Here is an 18,817-nt window from a genome sequence, read left to right as displayed (position 1 = left end):
CTGAGCTGTCAGCACAGAGCCTGACATGGGGCTTGATCTCACGGACTGCGAGATCATAACCTGAGCCAAAGTCAGACTCTTAACCAACTGAGCCACTCAGGTGCCCCTCTGTTCACTGACTTTTAAAGATGGAAACTTAGCTCATTAATTTTTAAATTAAGTTTAAGCCTTTTTTCTTTCTCTAACATAAGCAGTTAAGCTATATATTTTCCTTTAACTACTGTATATGTGCATCCTAGAAGATATGGAATGATTTTATAACTCAGTTTAAAATTTTTTCTAATTTCCAGTGTGATTTCATCTTTGACACTAGAGTTCTTTAAAAGTGGATTAATCAATGTCCAAACATATGGAGATTTGCTGATTATCATCTGGTTAGTGTTGCTACATTAATTGCATTGGGGCTGGAAAATTGTCTGCATGGTAGCAGTCTTTTGAAATTTGTTAAGATCTGCTTTATGAGAGGGATGCCCGGGGGGCTCAGTTGGCTAAACGTCTGACTTCAGCTTAATTCATGATCTTAAAGTTCGTGAGTTTGAGCCCTGTTTCAGGCTCTCTGCTGTTAGGGTGGAGCCTGCCTCAGATCTCTCTCCCTCTCTTTCTGCCCCTGTCCTACTTGCACACTTGCTCTCTCTCTTTCAAAAATGTAAACATTAAAAAAAAAAGATTTGCTTTATGAGAGTATAGTATATGGTAGATTTTTGTACTGTTCTGTATTTACTAGAAAAGAATGTCTATTCTGCATATATTGTGGACAAGGAATCTGTGTAATTCACATTGATTAATCCTGTTTTCAGACCTTCTTTATGTTGATATTTTGGTCATTTTGTCCTCTTGTTCCTTTTTCCACAAACTTACAAGATTTGTTTATTTCTTCTAGTTCTGCCAGGTTTTTTGAGTTGAGATACATCATCATATATCATCATCACCATAATGATTATTTTAATTCTTTGAGGTGCATGCTGTATTGGGTAGAACTGAAAAGTTATTATCATTTAAGAAAAAAGAAATGGTTAGGTTACATGGTTCATTTTCAGTAGATTTTTAAGCACAAGCGGTAAAATTATATATTAATTGGGTTTACTAATGTTGGAACATTCATCCATTTGTAGGATAAATTCTACTTATTTATCTACTTATCTATCTACTTATTAACTTATTATGTTTTATTATGGAAAAATGTGTATAGGGAAGTAGTTGGGAAGACAGGATCAAAGGCCCCGCATAAAGGGCTATATTGATAGAGGGTAGAATAAAGTTAAGAAGCCTAGACTTGTAAAATGGGACTGCTTCAGGGGCGCCTGGTGGCTCAGTCGTTTAAGCATCTTACTCTTGATTTCGGCTCAGTTCATGATCTCAGGGTCATAAGTTCGAGCCCTTTGTGGGCTCTGCACTGACAGTACAGAGATCCTGCTTGGGATTCTCTGTCTCCCCCTCTCTCTGCCCCTCCCCTGCTCACGCACACCACTCTGTCTCTCCCTCTCCCTCTCTCTCAAAATATAACTAAAATAAACATAAAAAAAGACTCTGAAAAATAAATAAAATAAAATGTGACAGATCTGGATTCCGGGAATGCCACTTAAAAGCTGTTTGAACTTGGGTGAGTTACCCTCCTTGACACTGCTTTTTATTCTGTCCCAGTAGCAATACACATTCCATAAGGTTGTTGAAATCTTAATGACTGGCCTAAGTACTTAGTGCCTGGTAAGTAGTAAGCACATAGTAAATGTTAGATGATATTATTGCTGTTTTCAGTGACCAGTAATTATCAGTAAATTTTGTCTTAAGCACTACTACTATTTTGATAGTAGGTTTGTGTCTTCCTTATGTTTCAACAAGTGTCTAGTTCAGTCATTGCCTGGTAATAGTAGACTTTGCTATTAGAATGAATGTTTTTGTTTATATAAAGTGGACCCATTCTGTTAAAAAGGACTTTTACATTGTGAAATTGTAAATGATTATAACAAAGAAATTAATTACTGACAGCAGTGGAATTTTTTGTACTTGTTACTAGTGGCACAAGAAATACTTCCAGTTTAACTTTAATCACCTCAGAATTTTCAACATACGTATTTTTTCAACATTATATATTTTTTTTGGTTAGGAAAAGGCTCCAAATAGCTCTTCTAACTGTCCTTCCTCTACACCAACTCCTGATGCCTCTAAGCCTCGGAGAACGAAGCTTGCCTTTGACGACAGGTGAGATAAATGTTTCTTATGCTTTGGAGAAATCATTCCAGTCAGCGTGTAAGAAACTTGTTTAAAATCCTATCAGTGACCAGAAGAATTCATACTTGTGTTGTAATCCACAGAACATTTAGATTTTGATTCGAAAGGCATCTGTTCATTCTGAATCTTTCAAACAACTTGGGTAAATTAGTATCTAATACTAGGGAGCTTGATTTCTGTTTCCCTAAGTAGAAAATCTGCCATGAGTTGGCCAAAATGATTCATGCTCCTAACCCAAGAAAAGCATTTGTCAGAAAAACCTGAATTGGATGTTTAGTAGTAGGTCATGTTCTTTACTTGGGGACATGAAAACTGAGGGATGCTAGAGACTAAAATGGAAAGTATTATCTTACAAAAATATTTACTGTTTCATTTACTATAAAAATTTACATTGCAGAAATTATTCAGCAGACCATTATTTACAGGAAGCAAAAAAGCTGAAGCACAATGCAGATGCATTGGTATGTAAACATTCTCACATTTATTTAAGTTAATCAAATTAACTTAAATCTTCATTTGTGGTTTGCTCTCATAGTACATCAGTGTATTTCTCATTACCTTTATTCTCCTTTCTTCAGTCTGATAGGTTTGAGAAAGCTGTATACTATCTTGATGCTGTGGTATCTTTCATTGAATGTGGGAATGCATTAGAGAAAAATGCTCAGGAATCCAAATCCCCATTCCCTATGTATTCAGAGACAGTGGAGCTCATCAAGTAAGTGGGAAAATTTGCTGCCACGTCATTGGCAATAGTATTTCTTTGGTTCATCTTGGAAGGGGCTGATGTAGCTGTATACGGTAAAGCTAAAGAGGATGCTTAATCCTTTATTGTTCTTGGATACAGAGAATTAGATACTTCAGGGGGTATTTTTGCCTTTATTGAAGTTGGGTTCTAATGTTCTGAGGACCAAGGAAGTCATTAGATAAAGGGGAATATTATGTTTTGTGTCATCTGTTTGTTGTTTTAACTCACAGGTACACTATGAAGCTAAAGAATTACTTGGCACCTGATGCTACAGCTGCAGATAAAAGGCTCACAGTACTTTGGTAGGTGTTGGGTTCCAACCTCTGCTAGATGACAGGCGGTTCCAGAGAAAATTATGCTGTTATGCCCTTCGGAAAGTTATCCTTGAATCGACCTTTTGTAACCCACTCATAAATCTCAATGGGTAAAGTAGAAAATAACTCAAAATCCCTACGGAAAGATTTAACTTGTTGTCAGTCTCTGATCCATTGCCCTCCTGGCAAATCCTTGGTAGAGTAGAACTCTCCTTGTCTCACATCGTCCCTTTTCCAGGCGCTTCTTTTGGTATCCTCTCTTGTTACTCAACATATCATATACCTTTCCTTAGGGAGCAAATGTTTAGCTTGCTCAGAATAAAGAATGTGGCTTGTTGGCTTGCTCCCAGGGAGGTATTACCAATTTGTTTGTTAAAAGCATTTACTTTACCTGGCACTGGGCTTAATAGCTAGGAATGTAGTGTGGATAAAAGTCTTTGTCATGGAGTCTGGTGTCTAGTGTCAGGAGACGGAAATTAAATAATCACACAAGTATATGAATTCAGTACTTGGAAAGAAAAGTATATATAAGAGAATAGGGTGTAGGGACACGTTATCTTCAGGTAGAGGGGACATGTGCAAGAGGTGTGTGGTGGAAGGAAACAGGAAACTATCAAGGAACTAAAAAGACCAGTGAGAAGTGAAAGTGACTAGAGCGGTAGGCATTGGTGACCGTGCAGGGCTTTGGTCAGCCATAGTAAGGCTTACCTGCGTTGCAGCAGAATTGTACTATGCATAGTGGAGTTCCCTGGTTTTTGTTGTTTAGTATGAGATATTTATAATTTGATCTAGAGATTCTGCTCCTCAGTGATTTTTTTAATGCATGTGTTGCAATGACAATTGGTGTCTCATGGGTGAGGTTTTGATTTTTGAATGTCAGCAAACAGGAGACTAGTCCTCAGTCTCTTCCCCTCCTTGAGGTGTGTACCATAAAGAGCGCATCTTCCAGTTTTGCCTCAGGGTTAGTGTCGTTGACACTTATGCCATGGTCTGTTCACATTAGCCAGTCCTGCGCTCTTGCACGATACAAAAGTTGTCTGTGCAGATATAGCCAGAGTCTGCTGTGCTGGTAAATAAGCTGCCCTTTTCCATTGGCCAGCCTGCGATGCCAGTCTTTGCTGTACCTGAGGCTGTTCAAACTGAAGAAGGAAAATGCTCTGAAGTACTCAAAGACACTGACAGAGCACCTGAAGGTAAGTGTGAAAAAGAGGATGGTCCATGTTCTAGGACACAAAATTTGTAAAGTCTCCTATCCCAACCCCAAAAGTGCCTTCATGTCTTGCCTGCCACAGCAAGGGTAGAGCTACTTACTGTCAGTGAACTTTCAAATAGGTTTGAGATTTCTTAAAAAGTTTTTAAATCTACATATATCTGATTGTAGAACCTATGTAGCCATATGCAATAGCACTTACTAATAGTTCAGGGGATGTAGCCTCTTTTTATAATGAAACCTAATTTATACATTGCAAATGGTATTCTGTTTTACTGCCACCCCTCCTTACACTGTTACATTTGTTTCCTAAACTGTCTATGTTTTTTCCTGCCAGCACCACATAAATCTTCTTAAAATCCTGCCCTGGTTCTGAGTTGGAACCCTTCAGTAGCTTACTGTTGCTTTCAAGGTCAGGTCCAAGCTTCTTACCCTGACCTCAAAGTCATCGAGGTCTCTTTCTCATTCCTTATCTAAACCTCTGCTCCAGAGAAACTGTGGGTTACATCCATTCACTTTCATGCAGCCTTTGCATATAGTATGACTACCCCTCTTCTCTGAGTATTCTCTCTAAGTCTTTCAGAACCCCCAGCTCTCACCTAAGTATTGTCTTTCTGTTGCACATTTACACACACATACATTCTCTTGCTCTTACATTTTAGGTTCTTAAATTTGTAAAGATTCTTAAGGTCAGTTCTGGCCCAGTGCTTTTGAATATCTGTAGTACTTCAGAAGTTGTGTGTTTTGTTTGTTTTTTTTTTTAATTAAATACATTTTATTTTTTCCACAGAATTCTTACAATAATTCTCAAGCACCATCACCTGGCTTGGGAAGGTAGGTAAATTTTATTCTATAAAGTATTTTTTGTGACACAATTATTTATTTTTGTTTGTAAAAGTGGAATGGGTGGTAAGGTCTAATTTCCAAAAATGGAAAGATGACAATTCTTTAAAAATTACAACTACTTCTAATAAAGTATTTTTTAAAGTTTTCATTTTTCTGTTTATTTTTACTAAGTTGAAAATATGATAATGAGCATAATCTTAGAAAGAGTAGAGAAGGGAGTATTTCACCTGGAGAAATCTTGAGTTTTTTTAATAGCACCTCAGTCCTTCTCATAGTTTAATTTCCACACCTACTTGGGTTTTTATCACGATGGGATTATTGTGGCTTTTCCTCCCTTCCTGTGTCACCCCCACCAAAAGGAGGCAAATTGCCATGAAAGCTTTTTTTGTGTGTAAGTTTACTTAGTTATTATTTTTATCTTAACTGACTTTCTGTCTTTGCCCTTGTGTATTTTCTTAATCACATTTCTAGTGCTAAAAGTGAAGATAAAAATATTCTTAACAAATAGCTCCCCCCCCCAACTTTTGTTTGATTTTCCTTTTTTTTTTTAAACGGTCTTTGGCATTTCCACAAATTTTAGTACTGCTGAAATGTACCTGTCAGAGTTCAACATGTGTTTCCTGAGAAAGATTTAATTGACAGGAAGCTTGAAATAATTGCAGTTGATTGAGAAATCTGTACCTCTTTGTCAGCTTTGAATAACTTGTTTAAACTAGGAAAATACCTGAAATGGAGTTCAAAATAAGATGTTCCTATCTACTACCACAATTTTCTTGTGTTAAATTGCAAATTCCACCCAACTTTCTATAAAACAACTAGAAAAGTACCTATTACGTGCCAGAATAGATGGAAAGTGTGTTGAGCTGGGAGTGAGGTGATCTAACTTCTAAGTCTTTGAAGTGCTACTAACAAGGTGTGTGAACTCCTCCCTTCTTTTCCATCAAAAGGTGGGACTTATTATTTATTACATTTATTAAAACAAAGAGTCTAGATAGGATGATTCACCATGGGCTTTAGTGAGCTAAGTACTTACTTAGAAGGAATTGTACTTCTCTGGGAACTCTTCTAGTTTAAAAGAATCTTTAAATTTTAAAAGCTTTCATGGAAGAAGAGCCAGTAGAACATTGGTTTCATCACATTCACCATATTCATACGAATAAGTTTCCTGTTTCTCTGTGTGTAGCAAAGCTGTTGGGATGCCTTCCCCTGTATCTCCAAAGCTGTCGCCAGGCAATTCAGGAAATTATTCTTCTGGGGCCAGTAGTGCTTCAGCAAGTGGTTCTTCGGTGACCATTCCACAGAGGATCCACCAGATGGCAGCCAGCTATGTTCAGGTTACGTCCAACTTCCTCTATGCCACCGAAATTTGGGACCAAGCCGAGCAGCTTTCCAAAGAGCAAAAAGGTAGGAAGGTCAATGGAGAGACTTTGAAGGTTGAAATTGTCAAAAAGAGCTTTTATGATCCAGTTAAATAAGTGTCTGATCTGCATTTAGTTTATTATGCAATCGAGAGTTGATGATAATGACCATTGCTTACCAATCATACTGAATGTACTGAATTTGGTGAAAAAATACCTTTCACTGTACTGGTGACACAGACTAAACTAAACACAGTTTTTGGTCTAAGACAAATAGGCCTTTGTTTTGGCACATTAAGGACAGCGCCAGTTATAAAAGTAATAAAAATATATGCTGTTAGGATGGGTGACAGTAAGTTTGACTTAGGCGTAGGATTACATGCAGACATTTTGTACACAGGAGATAGTTAATATGTAAGAAAGCACATTTGGCAGCTCGTGGCTGGCCCAGTCACAGGAGCATGCGATTCTTGGTCTTCAGGGTCATGAGTTTGAGCCCTGTGTTGGGTGTAGAAATTACTAAAAGAAAAATAAATAAAACTTTAAAAAAAAACACATTCATACTGGATTTTTAGGTCTATTGAAAAACTTACATGGTAAAAGAGACTATAAAATAAATTATTTTCTAGCATTATTCAGTTTTAGGTTATTTGAGACTTTGTACCTTATTTTTGTTATGTCCCAAACTAAGAACATTGAGAATTATAACATATTTAAAGGTCCTAGGGAAGAATCACCATATTGTACCCTGAAATTAATATAACAGTGTATGTTAACTATACTGGATTTTAAATTTAAGAAATAATAATAAAATACTAGGGAAAAGTACTATATAAACACCATAATATTTTCATAGCTTTTATTAGCAAATATGGCAAGTGTGGCAACTATTCAGGTAGATCCTTTGTAGACCAACACTCCCATCAGTCAGTCAAGTGTCTTTCTGTCACAATGCATTTAAATATTTATTATATAAACAGGTAATCAGATGAAGATGAACGATTCCTATCCCTAAAGAGGGATAATGGGAAGAGAAAGGTAGAAGAGGAACCCCAGCATCAAACATGAAGTTGTGTTTCTTAAAATCCAATTTTTTCTTAAAATTTTAAATACTGTCAGTGTTGCTCAGGAAAGGTTACAAAGCCAAAATTCTTATTAAGTCACTCCTGCTTTACTTTACATTTTTTCTCTCTGATAACAATTTTCCAGCTTCATTTTTCCTTTTTTAAATCCTCTTCTTTCATTTTTACTTTTTTGCTTGGTACTTTTAAAATATTGACTAAAGGAAAGAGGATGATATAATGAACCCCTGTGCACCTTGCACTCAACTTCAGCTTTACCAATACAGTATTTTGCTAATCTTACTCCATCTCTTTCTGACTCCTGCTTTTCTTTGCCCCTGGAGTATTTTAAAGCAAACAACAGATATTATAACATTTCACCCCAACATACTTTGGTATATGCATCCTTGAGTGATAAGGACTTTTCAAAAACATGATCACCGTGATCACTTTAACCCGGTCATCAAAATTAATAGTACTTCCTTTCTGTCACCTAATACCTAGTCTACCATCCAGTTTCCCTTTTGTTGCAAATATGCGGGTTTTGGGTTTTTTTTTTTAAAGACAGCTCCATTTGTTTCCAACAGAGTCCACACACCCATTGATCAGTCTCCCTCCTCTATTTTTTGGTGTTTTTGGAGGTGGGGCACTGTGCCATTTATGTTGAAGACAAAATGACACATATTCTGGATTTGACTGATTCCTTCTTCATGGTATCATTTAGCTTGCTCCTCTGTCCCCCATATTTCCTTCATACTGATTAGTTACATCTTGAGACTTGATTAGATTCAAGTTCATTATTTTAGATAATACTTCATAGGTGGTGCTCTTGATTTCCTATTATAGCATATTACAGCATGAGGTATGTAATTAATGGTTATCTCTTGTTTAGTGTTATTAGGATTTGACCATTGATTGAATTCAGGTGGTTTTAGCCTCAGTTTGATGTAAGATTCCCTATTAAACTTTAACTTTTTTTTTTTTAATTTGCTTTAATGTTTGTTCATTTTTGAGAGAGAGACAGAGTGTGAGTGGGGGAAGGGCAAAGAGAAAGGGAGACACAGAAACCGAAGCAGGCTCCAGGCTCTCAGCTTTCAGCACAGAGCCCAGCACGGGGCTCAAACTCACGAACCATGAGATCATGACTTGAGCTGAAGTTGGATGCTTAACCAACTGAGCCACCCAGGCGCCCCTCAAACTTTAACTTCTGTTTTAACATCCATTGATGGTTATTATCTATATCCATTATTCCATTAGGAAATAGGAATCTGTCTTCTGATATTCCTTCTGCATTTTTTAGGTGGCATTCTATAAAGAAGACCCTTTTTTCCTCACTGTTTGATTGTGTCTTGTGTTGAGTAGGGCCAAGTCTTCATCATGAGAATGACTCCATTTTCTCTGCACATGTAAAAACTCTTTACCATCTGAGTCCTGCATCCTTCTCTGTCTTCTCCCAAAATTGCATCGGGATCAGATGTTAGGGCACTTTCGTTCCGTCCTCCTCTGCACCCACCTCACATCCACATCAACCTGTATTTGTTCACATAGGAAGAATCCTTTCATTTCCATCCCTTACATTTTTAAACTATACTGTCTGAAACATGGGATTTAGTTTATCACTGTTGCATGGTATATGATTGCAGCAGAAAGTTTGGATACAGGCTGTCATAAATATCTAACCTCACAGGAGCTCTTACGGGGAAACATGCACAGAACATCGTCCTTTTTTGTACCACTTGCTTGTTACACAAAAACGGTAAACAGAGACTGTTTTGAGTACATCGTAGCACTAGGTCCCCATTTTAGTAGTGTATACTGCATACTAGCAATTGATAATTTCCATTAGTGGAATTCTGCTTTTATGTATAACACTTAATGCCTAACCATACAGTCTGTTGGAAACGTTTCATGACTTAGAGAAAATAATGTAGCTTGAAAGACAGAGACCATGGGATGGATGGTTTGTTCTAAAACGTGGATGGTCATCATTTTAATGCAGGTGGGAATCTTTTTTTTGACTTCCTATGAATACTGTTTTACAGTCTAGACCAAACTTTTAAAGCAGTGATTGGGGAGAGCATGTGTATCATTTAATGACTCTTTTTGGTTTTCTAGAATTCTTTGCTGAACTGGATAAAGTGATGGGCCCTCTCATCTTTAATGCAAGCATCATGACAGACCTGGTTCGATATACCCGGCAGGGACTGCACTGGCTTCGCCAGGATGCCAAGTTGATATCTTGAACTGAACACATTCTCGTTGCCTCTGATTTTCTCCACAACACTGTGTCACATCACGAAGGAAAACTGCCATAACATGCCACCTAGTCGACACTAAGAATGAGGAATGGTTTTTTCCTCCCTGGTTCATGTGTTGTTGTTATTTATAACCCAAAGCCATGATGTCAGTTGACCCCTTTAATATTCCCAATATGGAAAATTATTTAAATGTTTTTAAATCTGCAGCACATTGCTAAGACGGTTTCGGTGATCTGTAATAAGATTGAAATTCCAGCTGCAATTCATAACTAATCAATTGAAATCCTATTTATTTTAATTTTTTTTAAGTTCCCAGATTGGGGCTAGTTTAAAACTTAATTATTTCTGCTTATGAATTTACTCTGTTGAAAATTTAGCCTAAGTTTAATGTAGGCGTTTTTATTTATATACTTTTGGGAGCTTTGTTACCTAATGTCTTTTTGTGGTAGCTCTTCTAAGAGTAAGAGTTGGTTCATCTAAAACGTGGACGTGTTCTTTCTGTACCTACTACCTGATATTATTTTAAATTGTAACTACAGTTTTCTTGCAGAATTTATACTTAGTATTAAGGATATTCTTCTACACATGAAAATCATTTAAATATGAGAAGATGACATTCTCCAGAGAGAAGATGAAATGTGTCTGATTCGGTATGCATTACTTCCGGAACTGTGAATGTGTGTTAATAACACTATAGCAATCACAAGGTGACTATAGCTTGCATTTAATGCATTACAAAAGAGGGCAGGTAAACTTTCTAGGAGACGGATGTCGTGTGAAGGGTTTCATAAAAGGACAATCTTGAACTTCATGGATTTTGCTAAAACCATGTGTTCTTTTTTGTTGCTAATAACTTGACGGTTTTGAAACAGAGTTAAGTTACTGAGGGACAAACAATGATCCAGCTCCCGGGGATGTTGCCTGTATCTCTTTCGGTGATGGTGTTTGAAGGGTTAAATCTCTCTTCAGAATTCTTATTTGTAAAATGTTTTTGCCACACTAGATTGTGATGCTCTCATGGGAGCATGCAGTGACTAATGCAGGAATGGGCTGGAGCTTTGCTGTGTGTGCTTTTGCTGTACAACTTATAGTTTATAATGCCTGAGGTAGAGATGACGTTCTCCTTTTAGACTTGTCTTGTATTGACTGCCTTTGTATTATGAGGGCCCCCTCACCAATGATTTGTGTTTCCAATGGGATCAGAAAATTCACACTAGAAAAGTATCTAATTTAGTTCAATGTTAGCTCTCTTGGGAAGGGGAGGGGAACAGGGGTAGAGCTTAAGAAGCCAGCTCTGTAAGAGTTGTGTATCAGAGTACCTTCCCTGTAAGGTGCATATAGGCGTTAAAAGCGAGAAACGTACCGTCTGTCATGCCCCTTTCGTGCCCCTATCATGTCTGGTGTGCCTTAAATCTTACCTTTGAATGAAACCTTTATGGATTGTTTACAGATGAAGTTTTACGCTAGGACCAGATCACCCATGTGGTTGGTCTTCAGCAGTAATAATGTTAAATTCTCTTTACTTTTTAATCTTCCTTTAGGGTCACATAAAGATTAATTATTTCAGAAAAGCTAATGCTTTGGTACATGACTTAGTCTAACCTGTTGGGTAATGCTGCTTCAAAAAATAGTTTATCCTTTCCCCATTCCAAAAATGAATCCATCCAATCAGAAAAAAGGATTGCCCTGCTATTTACAGATGATTGCTAAGGTTTGAAGTGGGAAAGACGGGATAGAAAATCTCGCAAGCCCAGTGGTGCAGTGAGTCCTCTGTGTTTGAGTCTTTTTTACACTCATTTCTGAAGCTAGTGAACCCTCATTGTCCTGTGGTTCAAATTTATAGAGCGTTTTAACTGTTTTGTACCTCGGGTTGTTTTTGCATGTCGCTGAAGATCGGAATCTAGAAATTTGGTTGAATTTAACTTTTTTCCCTTAGAGAAGTTGCCTCTGAAATCTTTCTGACTTCATCTTAGTATGTTTTAGGAACAGTTTTCCTTGAGAGGACGACTTCTCAGTGATCTAGGGTAGTTATTGAGAAACTCACCCCTGTTAATCAAGTGGTTGTATGTCCTGTCCTTCTCTGATTGCTCTTACTCTGATTCCTTAATTTGCAGTGATGTCTTAGAAAGGGATTAAGTGTCCTCTGAGCGTTTATACTTTTCAGCAACAGCAGCCAGCTGGGTACCTCTGAATTCCAGTGTGTTCTAATCTCTTGTGTGTCCTGAAAGGCAGCAGGAGTGTTTCTGGGGTCACACTGATACTTGGTTAAAATATAGTTTCCTGCATGTTTTCTGGTGCTGCTCTAAGTTAATTCTCTCTCTGTAAAACTGTTCATTCTTAGAGAATGAATTTTTCAAGCTTTTCATCGTGGAGGGATTTTTCCCACCAGGTGGTAATGGGCAGTGGATCAAAATCGTATCCTAAATAATTGAATTTTTAATGTAATAGTCTGTGGAAACACCACTCCCTTCCCTCTGTGTCCATCTCCTCCAAAGTTGTCTGTGTCTTCATCCGCTCCAGCACAGACTTTGGACTCCTTTATAGGCCACCGTTCCTCCTTCCTCAATAGGTGTCTTCACTGTTCTGTAACCATTTAAACCTGAATTTGACAAGTGGCTAAAAACTTACTTCGTCTGAGACTTGTACTTAATATATAGTTAATTATAGAAGTAGCAACTATTTAAAAAAACTCTATTGACTGCTCTTTAAGACCACACTTGTATGCCAGGAGGCAGCAGCCTACACCATTGGACTCTTCACAGGCATCCAGTGGACAGTGGATGAAGTTGTCACATGGTAGTTTTGCCCAGCCTGGGCTGGGCTGTGGGGAACACTCCCCTCCAGGTGATTCAAGCTTCCACAGTCCAGCCCGGGGCCAGTCTGGCTGGGGAGCATTCAGCCCATTTCTTGCCTCAGGGCCACCTTTTCCTGGGCAAGTAGCCAAGAACTAACTTTATAAGAAATGAGTACTTCAGATCAATCTTCAGCTATAGTTGCTGAAGAGTGGAGAAGCTTGACCATCACGAATTTAATTCTCCAACGTAAAAGCAGTGTAGAGTAATGTGTGCACGTGCCCACAACATGCCTGTGCTCCGGGTAGCTCTCGCACTGGTGGATCCATAGGCATCTGGGCTGCGCTTTGCATTCACTTGTGGCTTTATTAGATTCACTGTTGTTGTTGTTTTTAATTGTTGTTTTTTTCATTTTCTTAAAGAAAGGTTTAATCAGCTAGATCAGACAAGCATCATTTTGTACTTAATGACAGAAACTTTGGGAAATTATATTCACTGAGTGAGCTTGCATTGTGAAGCAAGAGCCTACAAAAGGCACCTGTTCTAAACGAAAGTTCTGGTTCTGGAGGCTCGCAGCACTCTGGAGTTTCAGAGCAGCCAGTGGTTGCTCCAGTCAGTGATGCCTGATTGTGTAGAGGAGAGGTACACTGTGCACTCTTCCTAGGCGTAAGGGTATGCAACTTTGGATTTTAAAATTATGTACACATACACACTTTATATATATGTATGTATGTATGAAAACATGAAATTAGTTTGTCAAAAATGTGTGTGTTTAGTACTTTAGCTTAGTGCAACTATTTCCACATTATTTATTAAATTGATCTAAGACACTTTCTTGTTGACACCTTGAATATTAATGTTCAAGGGTGCAATGTGTATTCCTTTTAGATTGTTAAAGCTTAATTACTATGATTTGTAGTAAATTAACTTTGAGAATATATTTGAGCCCTTCTGTAGTATAATAAGGGCTCTTACAGGGTGGGAAGGATTTTAATTTTCCAGTTGCTAATTGAACAAAATGGCCTCATTATGTATTTTGAATTATAGGAGTTTGCCTCTGGGTCCCAGGAACATCTGATGGGAATGACTGTTTCAGGCAGATTGTGATGATTTTTTTTAAACCTAAGTAAATCCAGAAGCAAAGCATTTCATGTTCATGTAGACTCCTAAACTCATATTCCCTAGTTATGTGGAACACAGATTTCATTTCAGTTTTCATGTATTTACATGTTGGAGAGGCAGACTTTTTTTCCAATAATAAATAACATTGCACATCTAAGGTTGCTATTCAGTAAAATAAATAGAGATAAGTGTCAAATTATTTGGAATATGTAGTGACAAGAGGCCAGTGTTTTTTGTGAGCTTGTCTTTGACATACTCCGTAACGGAGAAATTCAGTTTAGACATCGAGACCCTAGAACCAGGCTGGCAAGTGACAGGAAGGAAGTTAGTAGTAGTACGTAAAGCAGATGCTGATTCTGTTCAGTTGAACTATATGGTTAATTAAAGTCACTGCTCTAGAAAAGCAACAGAAGAATATCTAAATCTCTTCTTTTTGATGGAATCTGGTTACAGAATATGGCATTAGAGTTAAGTCTAAACCGAGTCTTACAGATCTTTAAGCATCCTAAAATAGCAGCCTAAAGTAATCATCACATAATGAAGTTGACTTTCGGAATGTCATCATTGACCTCTCCTTGCCACCATTGCTCAGCTAAGCATAAATTGCCATTCTTAAAAAGAAGCAAACAAAAAAGCTTCCTAAATGAGCATGGAAAAAAAGCTCCCACCCAGAAATTCTAGTAATATGCAGTTTTTGACCTGTTACTGTTTCCACGTGGGGTTTCTTTTCAGCTTTCAACCACTGGAATTTTCTACTGGCTATGTTTCTCTCTGGAAAATATGTTTGGAAATGCTGCCTTTCAAATCAATGCCATGGTTATCCATACTGTTGAGTTTGTTGTTACTGTTCAAGAAGTGTCCCCCTTTTAAAACTTTATGCACACACCTGGCAAATCACTGACATGAGCGTTCAACAGTACTGGGGTTTGGGTGGGGGGGGCGGGGCTCACCAACAGAGCTGGCCCGGATGGCAGTGCCTAAAAAGGCACTACTTTTGAGGACCAGATGTGAGGTAGGTTGGTTAGCACGGTTATGAAAATTTCTATCTAGCCTCCGTTTTGAATGGTTTTAAGAAATTTTGTATATGGAGGATGGAAATGCTTATATATTTATTGAATCCTTTTATCTTATTTGACATTAAAATTATTTGGTGAATAACGGTTTGATATTTGGGGAGGGTTTTGGAGGGGAAGCAATGCCGCTGATAAAAAGCCTTGTTGATTTTGCAGAAAGGTACTGTTAGTGTCTGATAGGATGCCTTTGTTTTGTACATGATCCAAATCTTTGTTTTACATTTCTTTTATCCAAAATATTTAAGCATCTGACATTTTCAACCAAAATTTCAATTATATACTGTGATTTTTATTTGTTGCAATACATTAAAATTTCAGAGGTACTTTGGGGCTCAAAAGCTAGGATTTCTAAGTATGTGCATTTCACATAATAAAGCTGTTAATGGTGAGCAAAGTATTATATACTAACTAGATTTTTCCACATCTGTATAGTATATTATATGTATTTTGTGGTATTGAGATTATAGAAAGTTTAGAGTGTCAAACATGCGTTTAATGTGTATTTTTAAACAAATTTATGGCAATTAAAATATTTGGAGACAAGGGTATCACATTTCAATTTGTAAAGATCTTTTTAACTCTACTGTGTCATTAAGATGCTTTGTATAATGCCAAACCATAGCTGGAGAAACTAAGTTTAATAAATATCAAATAGATTTTCTGTATTAAAGTTTATAAACACTGTGCTCTTTAAACTTCTTCAACTCTTACTCTGCCTTTTCATGTAATTTCTCTTTTTTTTTTTTTTTTTTCAATGTTTATTTATTTTTGGGACAGAGAGAGACAGAGCATGAACGGGGGAGGGGCAGAGAGAGAGGGAGACACAGAATCAGAAACAGGCTCCAGGCTCCGAGCCATCAGCCCAGAGCCTGACGCGGGGCTCGAACTCACGGACCGCGAGATCGTGACCTGGCTGAAGTCGGACGCTTAACCGACTGCGCCACCCAGGCGCCCCTGTAATTTCTCTTTTGTAGCTTAGTGTCTACTGCTTCTCTGCTTGAAGAGTCTGGTCCCCTAGTCCGGCTCTCCTTTTCTGATGACAGAAATTCTGAACTTGCTGGCCATGCATCCTTTGCGTAGATCACAGTTCACCCTGCTCCAGTAGAACTCAGAAAAGTCTTTTCTGCTGTTCTTGGGGGCTTGGGTTTTATTGTTTTATTAAACTAGATTTTTTTCTTCCAGTTCTGCCTCCTTTTCAGTCATAGACAGACTTGGTCCCATCGTCGGGCAGTAAGTGCCGACACTGCCCATGTCTGAGGCCTTGCTGAAGAGTTCTGACCTGGAGCGAAGGGCTGGGATCCAGGACCACAGCTTGTGAACTTGCCAAGGCTGATCCTCTGGCTCTTACGAAACTTTTCTCTTGCAGCCTGCCATTGTGTTCTTTATTTCTTACATGTTCACTTTCACTGTCCTTTCCAGATTGAGTAGTCTGTTACTAGGCAATGTTGGGTTTTTCTGTAGCATACAAAATGAATCCTTTTTCCCCTCAAAAACTTGAATTTGAGACTGAAAATTTCAGTTTGAGACGTTTAATAGTATACATAGAAAAATAAACTCTAAATTGACAAGTTTAGTTAAGCTTATCTACATAACATTCTAAGAAGAAACGGAGACCAGTTTAAAGCATATATCTGTCTTTAAATATTAAAAACACAAAACTGCTTCACTTAAGTGTCTCCAGCCAAAATGCAGTTCATCAATATTCCATAGAATGGAGCATTGTGTAGGTGAATGCTGTCCTCTTTTCCCCCGGTGTGTACGTCATTCCTGGGCCACACTTAGGGAACAGCGTCTTTTTCTTAAGGAAAAGAAAAGGTGGTTTTTAAGACAAAGGTTTAGCAGTGCCCAGAGACATGTCTTCTGTGTTTCCTTCCTCTCCTGGCTCTATCTAACCTCAGGATAGACTGCAGAAAGGAAAGGCACCACCTTTCATGCTAACTTTGTTGAGCTGTTCTTGGTTCTCAAGTCCTGAGGGATTCTCCATGGAGCTCCCGGCTACAGCCCAGGCAGTCGCCTCTCCCAGTTTTATTCTTAGATCTGCGTGTGTGCTCTTCTGTCCTCTGCCCTTCTCCCAAGTTTTTGGAGTTACCTGCACAGCCTCGTGATACACTCAGAATCGTCTCTGCAAGAGGATCCGATGGGCCTGAGGGAAACCCCTCTCCAAAATGGAGTCATTCTCCGTGGCCTTCTCTTTGTTGAACTCGGTTCCAGCATGGGGGAGCCATCTACCTGTAGGGCAAAGACCAGTAAAGCTCAGGCGTGGAAGAGGTGACCCCTTTCTGTACACCTTGGGAGAATGCTCACCGCCAGGATGCTGTAGACTCAGAGCAGAGGGACTTTTCCTCAAGGGCTGAGTCTGGTTCTCAAGTTCGGCCTACAATCCCCCGCCCCCCCCGCCACACCCACCCCTCCACACCACCACAATCCCTGTACACCCACTTCTTACCTGGTCCAACAGCAGCAAGCAGATCATGAGCACCGCAAAGAGTTTGAGATGCCACATCTTGACAGAGGGAGGCTGTTGGAGCCTGAAATCGGGGGGCAGTTCCCACTTCCTTTTATAGACTGAAATTCACCACTTTTATGGTTGCCAGGTGAGATGGGGGCAAAGTTTATATTTGCAACCACGGTCGATGTAATAAGTTAATGTCTACCAGAGGAATGTGCTCAAGGCCTGCCTTTCAGGCACGTTGTATTTACTGATCCCTCATTTGGACTTTGAGTGATTATGTTACTGGCTTGGACGCTATTACCCATTTTACCAAAAGCACCACCCTCTCCTTCCCTTTGAAAGCCACGTGAAGCCACTGAGGGAAACCAGGCACCTAGCCACATTTTGATTCCAAAATAGCTCAGTGAGGTCACCGTAATCAAAATAAAATTCTAATAGTGAGGTCTTCAGAAATAGTGTTGACCCCTTTTCAGACTTGTCTAGGAAAGAAGCACCAGTCTATCATGTTGCAGGCAATTGGATAAGGCCCTTAGCTCCCTTCTTTGGGAAGTTGCTTCAGCACATGTGATCTAACAGTGGCCCCAGATCCCCCTTTTGTACAGATGGACTCTTATCCAGTTATCTGCTCCGGATCATCCCACTAGAAGAATGGACCCAGCTGTGGCAAGTTCAAAGTCTGGCCTACCTGCCTTTTCCCAGGGGAAGGGCAATCAAGACTGATGTGGGACTTACTTGAACTATGGGTGAATAGAATGAATGAGTATAGGTGGTTTTGTTTTTAAAAATATGAATGAGTTCTTAGCAGGGGTCCTAAATCAGTGGGATTGATTGATGGTGGTGACGTATGACAGCAATCCTGGAATTACAGGCTTTCTGCCCAGTAGGTGACTGGGATCATCTGCAGAGCATAGCCTTCTAGCAGCCTCAGGGGAGCAGGCCTAGGGCTGAGATATTGCCAAAGCACAAAACGTCCATCAGCTTCCGTAGGAACAGCTGCAGATTGCTAGAACAAGAAAGTGCGTGTACCTAAGTCATGAGGTGTTATGGGTACTCCTCAAATGACATGGGCATTTTGATAAATGTGGGGGAAAGAGCTGTAACTTATGAGTAAGATTGATAGGACTTCAGATCCCTCCTATGACCTGGAAGGTTAAGCCAAGACAGATGTAACAAGATTCCTTGGTGTCTCCCTAAAAACTTGGCTGATACGGGGTCCCTGGGTGGCTTAGTCGGTTGGGCAACCGACTTCAGCTCAGGTCATGATCGCACAGGTCGTGAGTTTGAGCCCTGCATTGGGCTCTGTGCCGACCGCTCAGAGCCTGGAGCCTGCTTCGGATTCTGTCTCCCCACTTCTTTG

General features: G+C 39.0%; 2 protein-coding genes across 4 annotated transcripts in view; one reads left to right on the top strand and one right to left on the bottom strand.

Annotated features, from left to right (window-relative positions):
* AFF4 (AF4/FMR2 family member 4) overlaps positions 1–15,687 on the top strand; it is a 98,851-nt gene extending 83,164 nt beyond the window's left edge. For both annotated transcript variants that reach the window (XM_030318037.1, XM_030318027.1), the window contains 8 exons: positions 2,105–2,199; positions 2,627–2,690; positions 2,808–2,944; positions 3,205–3,276; positions 4,388–4,481; positions 5,289–5,332; positions 6,528–6,748; positions 9,879–15,687. In XM_030318037.1, the coding sequence (XP_030173897.1) occupies positions 2,105–2,199; positions 2,627–2,690; positions 2,808–2,944; positions 3,205–3,276; positions 4,388–4,481; positions 5,289–5,332; positions 6,528–6,748; positions 9,879–10,006 (855 nt within the window). In that variant the 3' untranslated portion in view covers positions 10,007–15,687. The remainder of the gene's footprint in view (positions 1–2,104; positions 2,200–2,626; positions 2,691–2,807; positions 2,945–3,204; positions 3,277–4,387; positions 4,482–5,288; positions 5,333–6,527; positions 6,749–9,878) is intronic.
* On the bottom strand, positions 6,667–18,643 carry LEAP2 (liver enriched antimicrobial peptide 2). 2 transcript variants are annotated; one of them, XM_030318057.1, is made up of 3 exons: positions 17,455–18,643; positions 17,098–17,237; positions 6,667–6,729 (listed from the first exon to the last, which is right to left on the bottom strand). In XM_030318057.1, exons 1-3 carry the CDS (start codon positions 17,509–17,511, stop codon positions 6,696–6,698), a joined length of 231 nt encoding a protein of 76 aa, XP_030173917.1. In that variant the 5' UTR covers positions 17,512–18,643; the 3' UTR covers positions 6,667–6,695. The 2 variants fall into 2 exon arrangements, with proteins under 2 accessions (XP_030173917.1, XP_030173909.1); XM_030318049.1 differs by lacking the exon at positions 6,667–6,729 and adding an exon at positions 16,522–16,806 and having other exon boundaries at positions 17,455–18,624.
* Positions 18,644–18,817: the final 174 nt, after the last annotated feature.

Source organism: Lynx canadensis, chromosome A1, assembly GCF_007474595.2.
Source record: "Lynx canadensis isolate LIC74 chromosome A1, mLynCan4.pri.v2, whole genome shotgun sequence".
In the NCBI taxonomy this organism is placed as follows: Eukaryota; Metazoa; Chordata; class Mammalia; order Carnivora; family Felidae; genus Lynx; species Lynx canadensis.
The sequence above is the reverse complement of the archived record's forward strand: the minus strand, read 5'-3'. Positions and strand labels throughout refer to the sequence as shown.